We start from the raw sequence: 16,891 nt of genomic DNA, 5'->3' as shown, positions 1-16,891 counted from the left end.
AGGCAAGGAGATGCTGCCTCTCACAGGTGCATCTCTTAGGATGCTCTGATCCTTGGTGCCTGGCCCTACAGTGGCAGTACAGTGCTGCACTCAAAAACATGCCTGCACAGTAGTTTTTTTAGGTCTGCAGAGTACTGACCTCTGTTCTGCACATTCAGTTATGAACATTTCCTCTTTAGGAATTAGTTTTTGATGAAGAGGTCATACCATGGGCTACTTTTTTACAGCTTCCACATCAGGATCAATTTCATTTCCTAGCAGTAAGTTTTGTTCTTGGAAGCATTGAGTAATTTTAGAACAGTATTGAGGAGAAAAGAGGAAATTAAATGTTTAGACTCTAGGTGCAGATAAAGTCTCCCTCCTTTTCTCTGCATTTTATATTTTCATTATTTGTTTTCTGCTCATGGGTGTGGATTTCCAGCATATCAGTGCCAAATTATCTCTCCTTGACTGCAGCCCCTGTACCTCTCACTGCTCCAGGTCAGTGGTTCTGTCCTTTGCCTTTCCTGCTCCTTCACATTTTCTTCCCTGTCCCTTGGTAAATTTGATCACTTCTATAGAGACAGTAACTCATCCCATAGGCAGGGAGGGTTATTGGGGCATTCGATTCCTGGGCAGGAAAACATCAGGATTCACAGGCTGGATTAAGGCAGCTTGACTTGTAAAGCAGTGAATGAATGTCCAGTCTAAACTTTGTAAAATAATGTGAATAAATCTTGCTCCACTGGCTCAAACTACACCTCGTAGATGGAAACTGTTTTTATTAGATGGAAGTGTGCTGGAAGCAACTTAAAAGTATATGGGACTGCTGGTTGTCCTTAGATGAGTGTGTGAAGACCTCTACCTTATAATGGTTCCTGCCAGTACCACTAAGGCATTCACTCATAAAGATGTGGTTTATATGTATACACGCACACATACACAAACACATGCACTTGGAGTGGGGAATGTTCTTTTAATAGTGTTAGGAAATTCTGCAGATGTCATTACCAACATGTTCATACTGGCTCTGGTTCTTGGCAGACTAACCCTTCCGTGTGCTGTTGAACTGGAAAAGTAAAGAGCTTTATATCACTTACCCAGCTTGCAACTTGCTGCCCAAGGAAATAGAGGCACTAGCTGAAAAAAGTGGACATGCCCCAAGATTCTTGTGCTATGCTTTTACATGTCAAATTTCTGCCTTGGGGCCTGTTTTTTGAATGAAAAGACCCGAGTCTATTTCATTCAAGGTCAACTGTCTGTTGGGCACACTGGCTTTGCCCAGAAAATGTCCTAGAAGATTGGACTGTGACTAGGTCAATAGCAAGTCTGTGTTGTCAGTGAAAGACTTTTTCTTTTCCATAATGGAACACTTGATTTATTTTTTTTTAATTATCTGACATTTTATGCAATTTAAGAAAGTAGACAGAACAAAAGGAGAACATTTCATAATGGTCTGACATGTGCGCTGACAAACAGAAGTGCAGTTATGGACACCTTGCAGAGTTTGTAAGAAGGAGTCCGTAGCTACTATTGCAAATGGAAGAGCAGAAACAACACTGTGCATAGAGGGAGTGGTAATGTATTTTTAACATCATGGGACAAGCACTGAGCGTACTTTGCCGCGCACCCATTCCACCCTGATCTATGCCTCTGCCGTAGTTCACTAACTCTTTTAGTTTTGCTCAAGTTGTACCCATATGGTTTGTAAATGCAGCTTTGCTTTTGAGTAATAAATGACACATGGCTTCTTTGGCAGCTCAAGGCTTGACTTTTCATCTTGACACCGTTGGGCATCTGGCGGATGACAGATGATAGATTTAGACAAACAGTAAAAGCTACACAGTGCCTTGCATGAGTGTTTATCTTAACTTTGTAACACAGTCCAAGTGTTACTTAACTTCATGTATTTAAAGGAGACCAATTGGGAATGGCATTCGCATACAGTAGGACAGCTGATACTCTTGCTCTAATTACTTGTTTGGTATAGTTACTAGCAAGTTTATAATTTCCTGAGCATGACTGGGTCTATTGAATTAAAGCAAGGTGTTTGGAAACAGGGAGAAAGAGGAAACCAAATGGTAGTTTAACAATAGACAGTAAATGTAAACCAGAACTTACTTAGTTGACACATTATTTTAGTCAGGTTGAATTTAGTTTGGGGGTTTGCTTTTTTTTTTTTTTTTTTTTTAAGGCTCCCGTTTGCTTTGCCAAATAGCATCTAGGTACAAGATCTTTAGCATGTCATTTAGACTGAAGGTAATGCTGTTTTCTGTGAAATGAGGTTGTTAAATGTGTGGTACTGCAGTGTGTTAGAGGAACGGGAATTCTTTGTGTGTATTAGAAAATACTCTTTTCTGTTAGTCAGTGCACCTGGTACTTATTTTTTTATTGCAATAACAGAGATGTTGATACTTTATATATTTGCAGGAGACATTAGTTTTGAAGAAATATTTGTTACTTGTTTATGGAAGGGTAAATTTGGGTGCAAATGTCATTTCTGTTAAAATCTAAATTGGTGTTTATTATTTTTAAATACTGCATTGCAGAATTTCTAACATTCATTGGCATGTTTTCATCAGGACTACATTTTGTGCCCAAAAATGTATTCACATGTCTGTTTCTGCAGCTCATTTTTCTTTATTAGCACAGCAGCGTAAGTATGCATCTGAAGAAATATGGACACATTCTTTGTGCAGAGAAGCTAATAATTCAAGGGTTGCTCCTGCAATATTTACACAAAGTACAATCCTGCCCTGCTGTGAAAAGGTTTTCATTGCATGAGTGTGACAAATCATGTTATACTGCTGTTTGCAGACGAAACCAACTGATAAGGACAGCAGAAAAATGACAGATGCACTGTTAGGATAGGATACTTTCAGGTATGCATATGTTTTTTAGATTTTTTTTCACAAAACCTTTCTTTTACAAGTGTAAGATAGACTTTTAGACAAAATATTAAAATAGTTAGATTCCGTTTTTCTCCTCCTTGGATCTGTGGTTTGATTACTCTGAATCCTCATTTCCTTTCTCTTGGTTGTAGTGGTGGCTTACTCTGAATCTCCCAAAAGATATCAATTTGGCCACGTGTAGTTACATAATACTGTGGTTTCTAGAAACACATGCAAAGAAGGAAAATGTAAAATTCTCCAGATAGCAGATACTCGTGAAAATTAGTCAAAGAAAGGTTTTGATGGAGTATTTTTACATGTTCTTGAGGTAAACAGTGTCAGTGTGATATGCTTTTTTCTGTATATTCTGCCTGCCTGTGACTATACTAACATTGTTGTGTGTGTGTGTGTGTATGTAGGAGAGAGAAGTTGTTAAGGGCAATGTGGGACCAGACAGGAACCCGTATATAACTCTGAAACAGATATCAGAATTGATGGACAAACAAAAATGACTATTGAGGATACAGCAAATGAAAGCAATTAGTAGTACACTGCTGGAAAGCATGATCTAATTGCAAGAGATGATGGGATGAAACCAAAACAAAACCAGTAAAAAACAAGCAGTAGCATATCAATAAATAGAGAACCTTCATATCTTTAGCATAATCCTCCATCCCATTCCCCACAAACATACAGAAGAGGGCCCTAATTTCTGGCTCCCTGACCTGCTGGGATAATAAATCAGTGAATATGCATGAAATAATCTTTCCTTTTACCCTTCTTTCATCTGTGTCATCAGATGATTTCAGAATGGAGGCGTAAGAAGTGAAGATATGCACAGGGAGATGACCGTGATGTGGAATGAAGGGACAGTGGTTTGTAAACCAGTTCCAGCCCCATGAAGTTGCAAAACACATCACACTGGCTTTGGGAGGCTCTGAATCAGACCTGCTGGCTGAGAAACACAGGCAGAACAAGAACCTCAAACAGAAAGGGGGTTTTGATTTGGCAAAAATTCATAATGTGGGGAAGCAGAGCTGTTAGACTTCACAAAGGTTGTCTTTAAAACCACAAAAAATGTCGCTATTTTGCGTCTTTTTTCTTAGTGTAGTGGCTAAGATGGACTAAAGGAAGTGAAAGAAGTTGAAATAGTTACACTTCTCGGCTGGTCAGGCTGATCTTGTCTGGAGAATGTGGATTTCATAATACATTTAACTTGGCACCGTGCGATTTTTTTCTCTGCTTGAAGTGTTCTTTTAATGAAAAGTTGCGTTTTAGAGACATAACCTTATGTAAACACTAGCCAGGAGAATTTGATATTTAACTTATTTTTCTGGAAAGAAGAGTCTCTCCAGGTAGTATACTTTTATTAAACTCACAAAATGAAATTTATCAATGTTTGAGAACTCAAGCCTGGATTGTGAACTGTGAGGGCTTTTTGTCTTACATTGATGTAGGTTCAGTTATGCTCAGCACAAAAAGCCCTAGTGAAACCCCTCTTCGGATTAAATGAATCTTTGAATTGCTGATTGTTTAAGGTAAACCTGGTAGATGTCCAACAGCTGACTTTACGTTTTTTTGGTGGTACCTAGTTGCACTCTCTTTAGAAAAACAAACAACTCCCCCCATGGCCACGTAATTAATTCATGCACAGAAAGTGGTGGTTTATGGCTTGTAATATTAATTTATCGTACACAAGGGTATGCCTGTCCAAAATCCAGGTAGATACTACATGATGAGTTGCAAGCAAATGAGATATGAAGGAAACTGTTACCATAGTTGTAACTGAGAGGGATGTCCCATGCTTTGAGAAAATGTCAGTAAGAAAAGGTGACGCTTAATCAGAGATACATTTAGTCCTTTGGTGAACCTTTCTTCTGAACAGTAAAGTGATTCAAGGTAGTAAGTGCTGATAATTAATGCAGATCATGCAGTCACATGAATATGAATTTCATTCACTGGCATGAAATGTGTAACTACAAATAAGGAAAAGCCCAATTACCCACATATAGGTAATTCTCAGTTCCCGTGTATCAGCAATAGAGGTTAGTGAGCATCTTCACTTTTCATATGAATGCCTATTTAAGATTACTAGGACCACCAAAAATGTTTTGATTCATTTGAACAGTGTATAACTTTGGTGTACTAAGAAAGTTTCAGAGTGAGGTTACCTATTTTAAGTCCTCATTTGAAGTTATGACTATGCCTAAGTAACTTGCACAACTAGTCATATATATAAAATATCATGCGGAACTGATGCTTTAGTGCTTCATTGGAATGGATTTATAAGAATCTTCTTTTTTTTTTTTCCATTTTTGTTTATATATTCTGTTGCGCTTTTAGCATTCATAATGGACTAGATGGGTTGGACTACATGGGTCCCTTCCCACCTCAGGTATTCTGTGATTCTGTGATTTAATAGTGTCTGTCAAACAATGGTGCTGTGCTTCATAGTACATAGTGCTACTCAAACAATACCTGGTGTCACTGAGCAACCCAAGAAGAAACAGCTGAGAGCACCCTAATAAATGAAAGGTATCATGTTAAAAAGGGTTTTAGTTTCAAGTATGGTATTCTCCTTTTCCAATCCAGTATGGTGTTTTAATGCTTCCTCCAAGTGTTCAACACCTCTTTCTTGGTACAGCTGGATAGCATAGATACAGAGCAACAAACAGGCACTGTATAAAAGCTGTTTCTAAAGCTGTGTTCATACCACTCATTTTCTGAATTTTTCTGTTGTCTGATTCTGAACTCTGCTAAATCCTGTTTTCATTTCAGATTCTTCTCAGTGAGTTAGTTTCTTTTATTGTCTTTCTGTCATCAGACATCTTCTTGGGGGAAAAGACCTGTTTGTTAAGCAGGTGAGGGAGGAAAAGAAGAATCGTTAATCAAATCTTTTGTGGTGTTTCCAAACAGGGACGAAGAGGCTTAGGTTCAGTCTTTGTTTGGGCATCTGGAAATGGTGGAAGAAGTCGAGACCACTGCTCCTGTGATGGCTACACCAATAGTATCTATACTATCTCCATTAGCAGCACAGCGGAAAGTGGGAAGAAGCCGTGGTATCTGGAAGAATGTGCATCTACACTAGCTACAACGTACAGCAGTGGAGAATCCTACGACAGGAAAATAGTATGTGTTTTAATTTTTTTTTTAAGTGTATGGGTTTGTGTTTTGCATAGTGACTTTTGGGGGAAGGAGAGAAAGAGAGCTTATTTATGCTAATTAATGGACAGCTTTAGAAATGTCATATGTGTGTGAGTTCATTTAGCCCCAGTGTGTTGCTCTGTTGGAGTCACAATGCTGCTCTTTGAAACCAGCATGGGTATTTCTGCCTGTTGCAGCCTAACACAGTGCAGGTATACCCAATTCATTGCAGGTTTTTGCGCTCACATAGTTACTGCCAACACTGATTGATGCCTTCAAAGATTCTATTACCACTACCACCAAAACAGATTTCTTTCATTACCAGTATCTTGTAGCCCATCAGTAGGCCTGAGAACATATCCTCCTTTTGTTTTTAATCCAATTATCAATAGTTTTCATATTTTATATGCATAATAGTAGCAGTTTTCTTACATACCTCTCTATTTTGGTCCAGCATCATTCTTCTTTGACATTCAGAGATGGTCATTTATTACTCATATTGCTGCCTATTCTGGCTAGCTGGTATATTGTAAGCAAGATTAAACTCAGTGCTCGTCTTCCCTGCATTGTTCCTCATCTCATTCCTAAACAGACAGCATCCATTTTCCATTATGTCCTCAACTTGGTGAGAAACCAACAAATTGTTTAAATTCTGTCTGATAGTCTATTGAGACCGTTAGTTTTTGTATGCTGTATCTGCTTTTTCAAATTGAGTGCATTCAATATACTTTCCAATATTCAATAAACTACTTCTTTTAACCTTTTAAACCCTTGTACTAGGATTAACCAGGTTTGCTAATATGTTCTCTTCCTTGCTTATTTATACTAGTCTATAATTTACAGATCTTAATTTCTTCCTCATCAGAAAAGTAAGGGATTTGGGTTTTTTTTTACCCTCAGATCTTTTCTTAAGTACCCATCTAACATTACATTCTTTCTTGTCCTTAGCAGATGCCTCTCTTGGTGTCAGTGAGGAGTTAAAAATTCTTGCAGCTATGTTTTTTTAATACTGTCTGCCTTGCCTTTCAGGATTCTGGGATGCTGGCCATCCCTTCTTGGATTCTTCCTTATTTTCAGATGATCTAATATTTGTTTCCAACTTGTTCTGAGGTACTTCTTCATTCCAGTAATTTTTCTGTTCTTAACTTGCTTCTCTCCACTGAAACCTTATCTCTCTTACTGGCATGTTTCTTCCTCTCCCTGATAAATAATAATAAAGAAAAGAAATTAGTCTGTCTCCTAGCAGTCCTCACTTCTGTGATTGAATTCCCTCTACTGTCCTTTTAAAGACCTTCACTAACTTGTTGGTGTTTAAGTGAGGCTAAGGCAATATAAGGTGAACAGAGGTGACTGCAGTTCCCCAGCCTGACCTCTTTCTTAGCTGAGTCTGTAGGACTTCCCTGAGTCCTTCAAATCCAGCAGTTGCTGTCAACTCAACAATATTTTTTATAAATACAATCTCACTTTCAAAGTTTCCAGTGACAGAAAATCCACTTAAATTTAGGGCAAGTGGTTTTAATTACCCATTGCCATTAAAAAATTTCTGTTTGCTGTCTGAGCTCCTCCAGCTCAATTTCTAGGCACTTGGTTGAGTCATAGATTTTATTGCTAGTACGAAGAGCACTCTACTTGTCGTAACGTCTTTCTTTCTACCCATGTAGCCTCATCAGTTAATTCCTTTTGATAAATGAAGAGGTTAGCTTCTTGCATCATTTGTGTAAGGCATGTTTTCTTATAAACCCTTTCCCATTTTATGAGCTTTGAGCAACCAAACTGAACACACCAGTCAGGTAGGAGCAGTATCAGTGCCAAATGCACAGGAAAATGTGTATCTGTGAGTGCCAGCTCAGTTCCCCTCTCTTTATGTATTAAGCCTGACTGAGACTTGTTAGCTTCACTGTCATGTAATGTGTTCATCATTGTGTGACGCCCAACCCACTTTCAGAGCTGCTGCATCTCTTTTCCAGAGTTGGTGGTCCAAGGACAGGTATAAGGGTAGTTATGGTCTCTTCATTCCACCATTTACTACTGGCTGTGCTGGTCTAGTACTCAATCCAAACCAACCCTCATCATTACTTTCTCAAAGTTGCTCTGAGCAAGAGTAGTCAAGGGTAAATTAAGTTCTCGTAAAAAAAGGATCAACATTCATGAGGAGGTGCTGGTGTTTTCTTCCAGGTATTTCATAAAAGCTTTAGGTCATACTAAGGACAAGAATAAAATTGTAGAAGGCCTGATTAGAAAGAAGGCTTATTTCTCAAGTATATATGTCTGATTTCATATATATGCTTACAATTTGAAACCTTGTAATTATCCTCTTTTGAATCTATGTATTATATATCATGTACATTTTTAATCTCTTAATTTTTTTCTTTTTTTAATGTGTAGTATCACATTATGTGTCTTGTGGAATATTGACTGTACTACTTCAAGCAAAGTGGTGGCTGGAATAAAAAATACCGCAGCACTTTGGCAAGCTTATGTTATCCACCATTAAATATACCACTAGTTAATTAATTTATTAATAACTAGTTTAAATCCTGTATCAGCTGTTTTACACTAGATAAAAATTTGGCAAATAGATGAAATTATTAGGACAATACTGCTTACTCTTTCAAAATATTGACACTGTGCAGTTTTTCTTTCATTCTTCTGGAACTTCTCCAGTGTTCAAAGTCTTGCTAAAATCAACAGTACATTCTAACATTTTCCCTTTCCAGCTCTTGTAAAAGTCTTTGGTGCTTCCAAACTTTCTGATTTAAACTTGCTATTTAAAATAGCTATAAATAGGAAGATGATTTATCATCTTTGTATGCTCTGCAGACTTAATTTAGATTTTTTTTTCTAAAAGGAACATTCAGTGAAATAGCCATTTACTGTACACTGCTATTAACTCTTCTGTTATTTCTGGACAGTTAAAACAATATTGATTTGGAGTTTCTCTTGTTTCTGATATATTTGAAAAAAAAAATCTTTATACTTTATTGAGTTCTTGTACACTTCACCATTTCACCTTTGCCTTTCCTTGCCACCTCCATGCACCTTCTATCTTCTATTGTTTATTCATTGCTATCCACTTGGTCTTTTATTCACTTATAAGAAAACAACTACATTCTTCTGTTATGCTACAGCCTGTTGAGAAATGATATGAACTTGTGAAGCGAGCTTTTCAAACTGAGTATTAAGCAGTCCTTTCAACTCACACTCACTTGCAGACAGGGACATTGCTCTCACCTGTGTGACTGTCTTGGTCATAGCCTGATTTTGACAGCAATAATGATAGTATCACTAGTCTTTTCTCCAACTTGTCTGCTAAAATCCAGTCCTCCTAAAGAGCTGTCAAACCTCATTTACCTTGGAAAGAAGTCTTGTTTGAAATAGGAACTGAAGACAGAACTGCAAATTTTGAGGACAAAGTTTTTCAACTGCTATAAAGTTCTGAAAGAGTCTAGAATAAAGAAGATAGATAGGTATTTGTTTTCGCCGTTGTACCACACATCCTTTTCACTGCATCACATCTCACATTTTTGTTTAGACTGCTGCTCCTTTTGAGTTAGAGATTGTCTTCATATCTTTCCACAAAAAGTTTGGAGTACGTTTAAAGGGAAAAATAACAATAGAAGAAAGGATTATTATTAAATTTAAATTCTCCAAATTCTATTATGCGTATGGATTTATATACAACATATAAAGTAGCTATTAAGGGATAAACTTCATGCCACAACATGAAAAGAGTAACAATATTTGATAAAGGCATATGGTGATTTGATTTGTGGAGTGAGACTCCTATAGTCAAAATAGGAAACGAAAATCCTACTGCGGTAAATCAGAAAGAAGTGACCTGGTATAGGATTTACAATCAAAATCAAATTAACTAATTTTTTGTCACATAACTCAAAACAAACTCCAATATCATGTGAGATTCTGTAATGTTTTACTTCAGAAATACCTATCCATGGTTAAGGGACAGTGAACAGTTATAACTTTATAGTGTCATGTTCCACAGTTCATATTTTTCCCTGCAGTTCTTCAGTTTAATATCTTTTTTTTTCTTCTCTGTTTTTCTATCCAATATGTGCATAATATATTATAAGGCAGATGAACAAACAGTAACCAAATGTTAGACACTCATTGTGGGGACTAAATATTCTTATAAAAATGGTTTGGTTTCAGTATGGACTACTAGAAGCACTCACACTTTTATGACTACACAGGAGACTTTTTTTTCTCTTTTCATTACTAAACATTTTTAAAATTGCTTTTTGCAAATATAGGATGTAAAGTAATTTTAGAAGGTTTTCTAGACTGGAGGGTTTTTTTCAGTCTTATATAATGATAGCTTAAGAAAATAATTTCATTGACACAACTCTGTTTTCCATATGGAGCTTTTTTTGCTGACATTGAACTAAAGTAAATGGAAGAAAATTCTGGCCTGAAATAATTTGAGCTAACAATTACAGCTAAACACACACTGATGTTACCATCTTGCATGAGTTCCTTGTTGCTCAGGGAAGGTACTCCAAGTATGCTTGACTTTATGCTATACCAAATTTTATTGCAGTGAATGTTAGCCCATTTTGAACCAAGTTTCTAACCTTTGGATGTTTTAACATGCCCAAAGCGTACAAATATTTCACAGATGCAGCTGGATGTATGCCTTTTACATACAGTCTTAGAGAAAAAAAACTAGAATTACTTTTGAATGTTTTCAAAAGCAGCTGAAAAGTATTGGCATAGGTATAGGCATAGAAACTCACACTCTGGGACAAAGACAAATCAATGTAGGTAAAGACCAAAAAAATATACTTCTTTATAAAGGTTATCTCTGATAACAGAGTGAGTGCAGAAGTATTAGCTAATAATATACAGTTGTCAAGGTATTTTTTCCTATTATTCTCTTGTATTTCGAATAATACAGGATAATGCTGGAACATAGCTTGCCCACTCTAGACCATGCAGCTAGGATAGGTTAAGCACCACCTAATATAGTAATCTATATGGGCCTTTTCATTTATCAGATGTGTTGCACGAATACATCACATTTCATTTGAATTTCTTTTTCAAATTATTTCTTAAAACAGTAAGGAATTTACATATGGAAGTCCCTCACAGGTATAATTTATAAACCTATTAGATGACTTACCTTCTGAAAATAACCTCTTTACTTACTATTCCACCTGTTTCTTTGTTTTCTAAAAAATGCCAATTCATCTGCTGAGTTTCTTTCTCTTCTAGGATATATTTCTGCCTTGTTGACTAGCTTCTGCTCTAAGCAAAACTTAAAACAAAAACAACAGCAAGAAAAAAATCTCCTGACAGTTCTTAAAACACAAGCAAAATCCTTCTTTTGTTCAGCGTCTCTTTCGGGGTATCAAGATACACACAACATGGCACCTTCAATTTTGGGTAGATAGAGATATACAAAAGATGTGAGAAGGAACAGTAGGTTTATTTAAACCCTGTCGCTTCTAGGGAGACAGGTTCATAGAAATCAACATATCTTAAAGAACTTTAGCAGAAGATAATCAGTTCAGAAAGCTCATGTCATGAAATATGAAAGAGCAAGAAATGCAGAGGGTTGGTAGAGGAAGAGTGAGCATTTTCACTGCTAAGAGAAATCCTATTTTTGACCTTAGTCATTAACATCCCAATCAAAGAAACTATACAAATATTTATGACATAGCCTTAATAATGACTGTACAGAAATGACATCTCTTTAACTCTTCAGAACAAGTTACTTGTAATAAAACTATTAGTGTGTCTAGAGTTTTTTATTTAATACATGTGTGGATATTCTGAAAGCTGTTGGACTTATGCATATGGCAGGTATTACAGTGCATTGTGGTAATTCGCATAATTTTTGTCTGCCTTTCATCAGGGTGTCTGTCCTACGTGGTTATTTTCATGTTGATTAAACTGGGCCAGTACCAGAAACATTGTCATTGTTTTCAGTCAAATCTGTTTGATTCCAAACATTTAGAAGTGGATGTAATTCATGGCCCTAGAAATATTGCATGGGCTTCTCTTAGGCAGTCTGATCCACATTGTCATAGATTAGCAGTTGTTACAAAGGTATTTGAAGCGCACAAACATGTTGTACTCAACAAAAGATTCAAAAACTTCTCCTTCTCCCCACCCTATTGGTCAGAATGACAGCTAATATACACTAATGACACCTTCATGGTACTGTGAAATACCATGTCCTTTTGTTGTGATTAATGATGTTGCCCCCTCGTGTGATTCAGGAATTTGAGGCACCATTTTTCTTCTTGAAACTTACTCGGCTGTTGGTGGTCCTGTACTCTTTTCAGGATAGACACAACACTTTTCTGACAGTGAATCCACAATGTTGAAAAACATGCCTCAAATCTTGGAGGTAATTTACACCTAAACATCTCAGCTCCTGTCAGTAACTTTGCTTTGAAATAGATCAAATGGGATTTCCACTTAGGAAGCTTTCCCCACACATTTTCTGCTGAAACATTTGCTGAGTGAAAGAGAGAGTTAAGGGTCTGTAGTTCAAACTGTTGTCACAACACCCACTTAGAACGTGAGAGACAACACTGCCAAATAAAGAGGTGTCATGGTTTATTGTGCTTGATATCTGTAGCAACAGGGCAATAAAAACTCTTTGGAAGCATATTCTTTCAGAGGACGAGAAACACAGCACAATGCAGTGTGCTTTTCCCTGTATTGAGAGAGGCTGTCTCTTAAAGAAAAGCTGCTGTGAGCTCAATTCTCCCTTCCTGAGCTGCTGTAGGCTTTGCTGCCCTCTGATCCTCTAAGGAAAAGGCCTACTGCACGGCTTTTTTGCAGGAGACGAGGTACCAGGCTGCAAAAGACACAAGCATGTATTAGTCCCTTTTTCCTGGCCTCCCTTCCACTCCTTGCCACAGCACTGGCCAGTGTTTTCCCAAAGTGGATACCTGAATCTTTTATGTCTCTATTTGGGTGCATGTCATTCTGTAGTCCTTGGACTTGTTAATCCCACTTGCAAAATCACCACTTGCATTTTGCACATATAGGCAATGTAGTGTAAAGGAGTTTCCTGTGGCAGTTTCATCTCTTACTATTGTCAGGGAATTTATGGAATTTGCGTGCATAAAGGTTTTTCCAACACTATTAATTATTGCCTAAATTAATACGGTCAATAGAAGAGAAGGCAAGAGACAAAGAAATTATATGATTGTTTTATTTAAGGGGTTCAACTTTCAGCTGATGAGAGAAAAAAGAAATTATTTAACAAGGTGTGCATTTATGAAGGCTATTAAAAAACAGGGGGAAAAAGGTTCTTTCTAGACTTCATTATTCAAGAAATCTGGCCTTTGGTAAGTTCACTAATTTAAGGATATGACTATAAATGCTTTGATCCATCTTTTTCAACTTGTAGAAGCTTGCTCACTACTTGCTTTCAACAATCAGCTCCTGGGTGCTGTTAGCACCTTCACTATTGCAAGTCTTTTGTGTTAGCTTGCATATGCTTACATTTCATAAGAACTTTCAGCAGCCTTATACAAATTATGTAATACGTATACTACTAAATATGGTTAATGCAAATATGTGAAGCCTGTACCTCCTACCTGCAATTGCTTGTATGCTACCCAGATTGGATGCGGCTGTTTTTTTCAGATCATACTTTGCATATCTTACAGTTTCAAAGCTAGACAGGCATTTTCAAATGCCCTGTGCTTTTTCATGATTTTTCAATCCTCTGATCCTATCCTTCTCCCATCTTTGTCCATATCCATGTTGCAAATGAAGTATGATACTAGTGAATCAGAGTAAATGGAGACACAATAATTTTGTATACTTAAGCAAGAAGCTGTGTAAGAAGTATTAGGCAGTTATTTTATGTCTCATAGTGACTGAATCTCAGGGATCACCTGAAATGCTGGGAATAGCGTTTGGCATCACAGGCCATTCACTCTGCCACCTTCATGGAGGTCTGTGGACTGCTGTCTGCTAGTTCGTATTCTCAAGTCTGTATGGGTTTTTCTTGAGCTTCTTAGTGACTTCTTGTCCCTACTGCCTTGCCTTTGCTAGGAACCACTTTTTCTGGGAAGAAGAGAATAGATTAGGATCACTTTAGATTAACATGGCCTGAAAGAAGCAGAATTTAGAATAAACACATTTTATGTATGTTTTTCTGTCTTACAGAAAGAATCTGCCTAAAACGCGTTATGAAGTAGGAACATCCTAACACTCAGTAGAAAACCGTGCCTCTAGTTGGTATTGCACATTACAGTTCATACATCCACTTAGATTACATGTAAAGATATGTGGCAGCATATAATTAATCCATCCGTAACAATTTAAAGCTGCAAATATCTAATTGGCTGGTGATGTCTAGGCCAAATTTGTGATTACATCAGGATTTTCTGTTGAAATGTTGCTCAATTTCTTGTGAGTTATTGCATAAGGCGTGAAGGAAGGATTAAACACAGTACTTAGCATAAGCTGAACTGTGTTCTATTCTGTCACATACTTCCAGTGTGACTTCAGGCAACCTAATTAACCCCTCCATACCTCTTGTATAGTCTCTAAAATAGGCATAACCAGTCTGTGTATAGGGAGCACTGTAAGATTTAGTTCATTCCTGTTTGCTTGTAAAGCACTTTGAGATTCTTGGATGGAAAGTGCTCTATAAATGCAAGTAGAAGTGCAGTTTCAAAACCCTCTGCATGTTTTCCTAATTTACAAGTCTTTTTGTTGATCATGCCATGAAAAAAAATGGAGATTAACATATTTTCAGTGCAATGCAGAGAACACTTCCCCAAGTTCACAAGTGACCTCAAGCTCAGAACATCTAACATCATGTATTCAGACACCTTTTTTTTCTTTTTTCTTGCAATGAAAGAAGGAAATACCGTCCACGTACATGCGACTCATTCAAGCAAATGAAACCTGTTCTGATTTCTGAAGCTGTGTTCTAAATTTCACGCATTCAATTTTTTCCAGATCACCACAGACCTGAGGCAGCGTTGCACAGACAGCCACACTGGAACCTCAGCCTCTGCACCTATGGCTGCAGGCATCATTGCACTGGCACTGGAAGCAAAGTAAGATCTGAGTTACACTCTGAAAAAATAAATAATTAAGCATACAGAAAGAGCTTTCTCACTCATCCAGCACCTTTATCCAGGGATCTCAAAGTGCTTTGGAAACTTTGTTGTAGTAACTTACAGTACTCTTCCAAGGGCAGGGAAGAACTGCATGCTTATTTCACATGCAGGCAAGCTGACACCGTGGAATTGACAAGAGTACTCAGTGTGGAAATAACTTGAAACAGTGTTGAGCACAGGTATTTTCCACTAAATGATATGTGGCATCCTTGTAATGTCTTAAGCACCCTCACAGTGCTGCCCAGATCTGTTGTACTTTGCAAGCTACTGTAGGATGCCTCTTGCATTCATCAGGCTCCTCTTAGCAGTGGCCATTCTTGAACACTGAAGAAAATTTTGAGAGAAGGTTAGGCTACCATGAACAGAAATTAATACAGTATGAAACCCTAAAATTCTCAACTTCTGCATGCTGACACAAGTCTGTTTTTTCTAGTATGATAAATTACTCAGCTGTAAAAACCATGGATAGTGTAGCTTTGTAGTCCTTTTACCTTTAGCTCAGAAAAGTTAGTTTCCATCTTACAAGCGTTTTCTCAAATGCAGGATTTTGTTATTTGTGTCTAATACGTATCTTTAATGTACTTTATGGAGCAGCAGAAATTCTGGAGATTTATCAGGTAAATCTGTATTTCAAAACCTTTTGCATTACTTTGCACTGTGTTGGATAATATTTGCAGATCTAAGGTGGAATGCTCCATACCAAATCCTGCTTGAAATCAAGTTTCTAAGTGCTAGGAGGCCGATTCTATTAAAATCTGAAGAAAACCAGTTTCCTCTGGGGGCAGCCAGTTCCTTTGAAGGAATTTAAAAAATTGCACATTATAGTCATTTCAAGTTGTATGTAATTCATAGCAGCAGAATTACGTTTCCATCTTTAATGTTGCTTTTTTGAAGAACCATGGGCCAGTATTCAACACAGAATACTTATTTGCTGTGAGTCATGAGAATAAGAGTTAGTAATTGAAGAGCTGACATAATCTCAAGTAATGAAGCGCTGGTATCATTATAATTAGGTTTTCTTAATGCAGTCATTAGAAACAAAGGTATCTTGAGAAGTTAATATAATCCTATTGTATTAAAAAAATCTTTTTAATCTCTTCTTAATCTCCATTTTAAAACCCTTAAATTCACTCAAAACTAAAATTGTGTGTGCATAAATTTCACTCTGCTGGAAGGTTTTCTAATTATTTCTTAATGAATGGAGGTTGCCTGTAATTTATGCTTTGTATTTTATGTGATATTTTGTGTGCATTTTCTAACAAATGATTGTTGTAATTGAAAGTTTCAAAAAGTTATAGCACACAGTACTTAACAACCAAACTATGGCTGATTTTGACATCTTAAAACACACTGTGAAGCTTCTACTTCACGTAACATTTTATCTCTGTGAATCAATAAGAAATCCATGTTAGGCCCTATGGACTGGTATTGTTTTTCCAAATTGAGAATTGCTATGATAGGAACAAATAGAAGACTCCATTAAAGCTTCATATGTGGAGACAAATGAAGACAAAATATGACAGTGACGAAAGATTCTAGTCACTTTTTTGTATTTGTAGTACTCTGTTGCATGGTGCTAACAAGAGATTCAGGGTGAAAATGTATTGATTTTGCCTTCTTTCAGATTCTATTCAGTTTCAGTATATGGAGGATTCTTACTTATTTCGAGATCTTAGCCTGTGTATTTGAATAGATCCAAAGGAATTATAATATCATAAATGTGGTTTTATTAATTTGTATTCCATTCACTAACTTTTC

General features: G+C 36.9%; 1 protein-coding gene across 3 annotated transcripts in view; it reads left to right on the top strand.

Moving 5' to 3' along the window:
* PCSK5 (proprotein convertase subtilisin/kexin type 5) overlaps window positions 1-16,891 on the top strand; it is a 260,747-nt gene that overhangs the window by 123,726 nt on the left and 120,130 nt on the right. For all 3 annotated transcript variants that reach the window (XM_086480272.1, XM_086480271.1, XM_086480273.1), the window contains exons 8-9: window positions 5,787-5,999; window positions 14,970-15,070. In XM_086480272.1, coding sequence (XP_086336398.1) covers window positions 5,787-5,999; window positions 14,970-15,070 — 314 coding nt within the window. The remainder of the gene's footprint in view (window positions 1-5,786; window positions 6,000-14,969; window positions 15,071-16,891) is intronic.

This window comes from Leptosomus discolor, chromosome Z (assembly GCF_034619465.1).
Source record: "Leptosomus discolor isolate bLepDis1 chromosome Z, bLepDis1.hap2, whole genome shotgun sequence".
In the NCBI taxonomy this organism is placed as follows: domain Eukaryota; kingdom Metazoa; phylum Chordata; class Aves; order Leptosomiformes; family Leptosomidae; genus Leptosomus; species Leptosomus discolor.
This window is presented reverse-complemented; position numbering and strand designations above follow the sequence as displayed.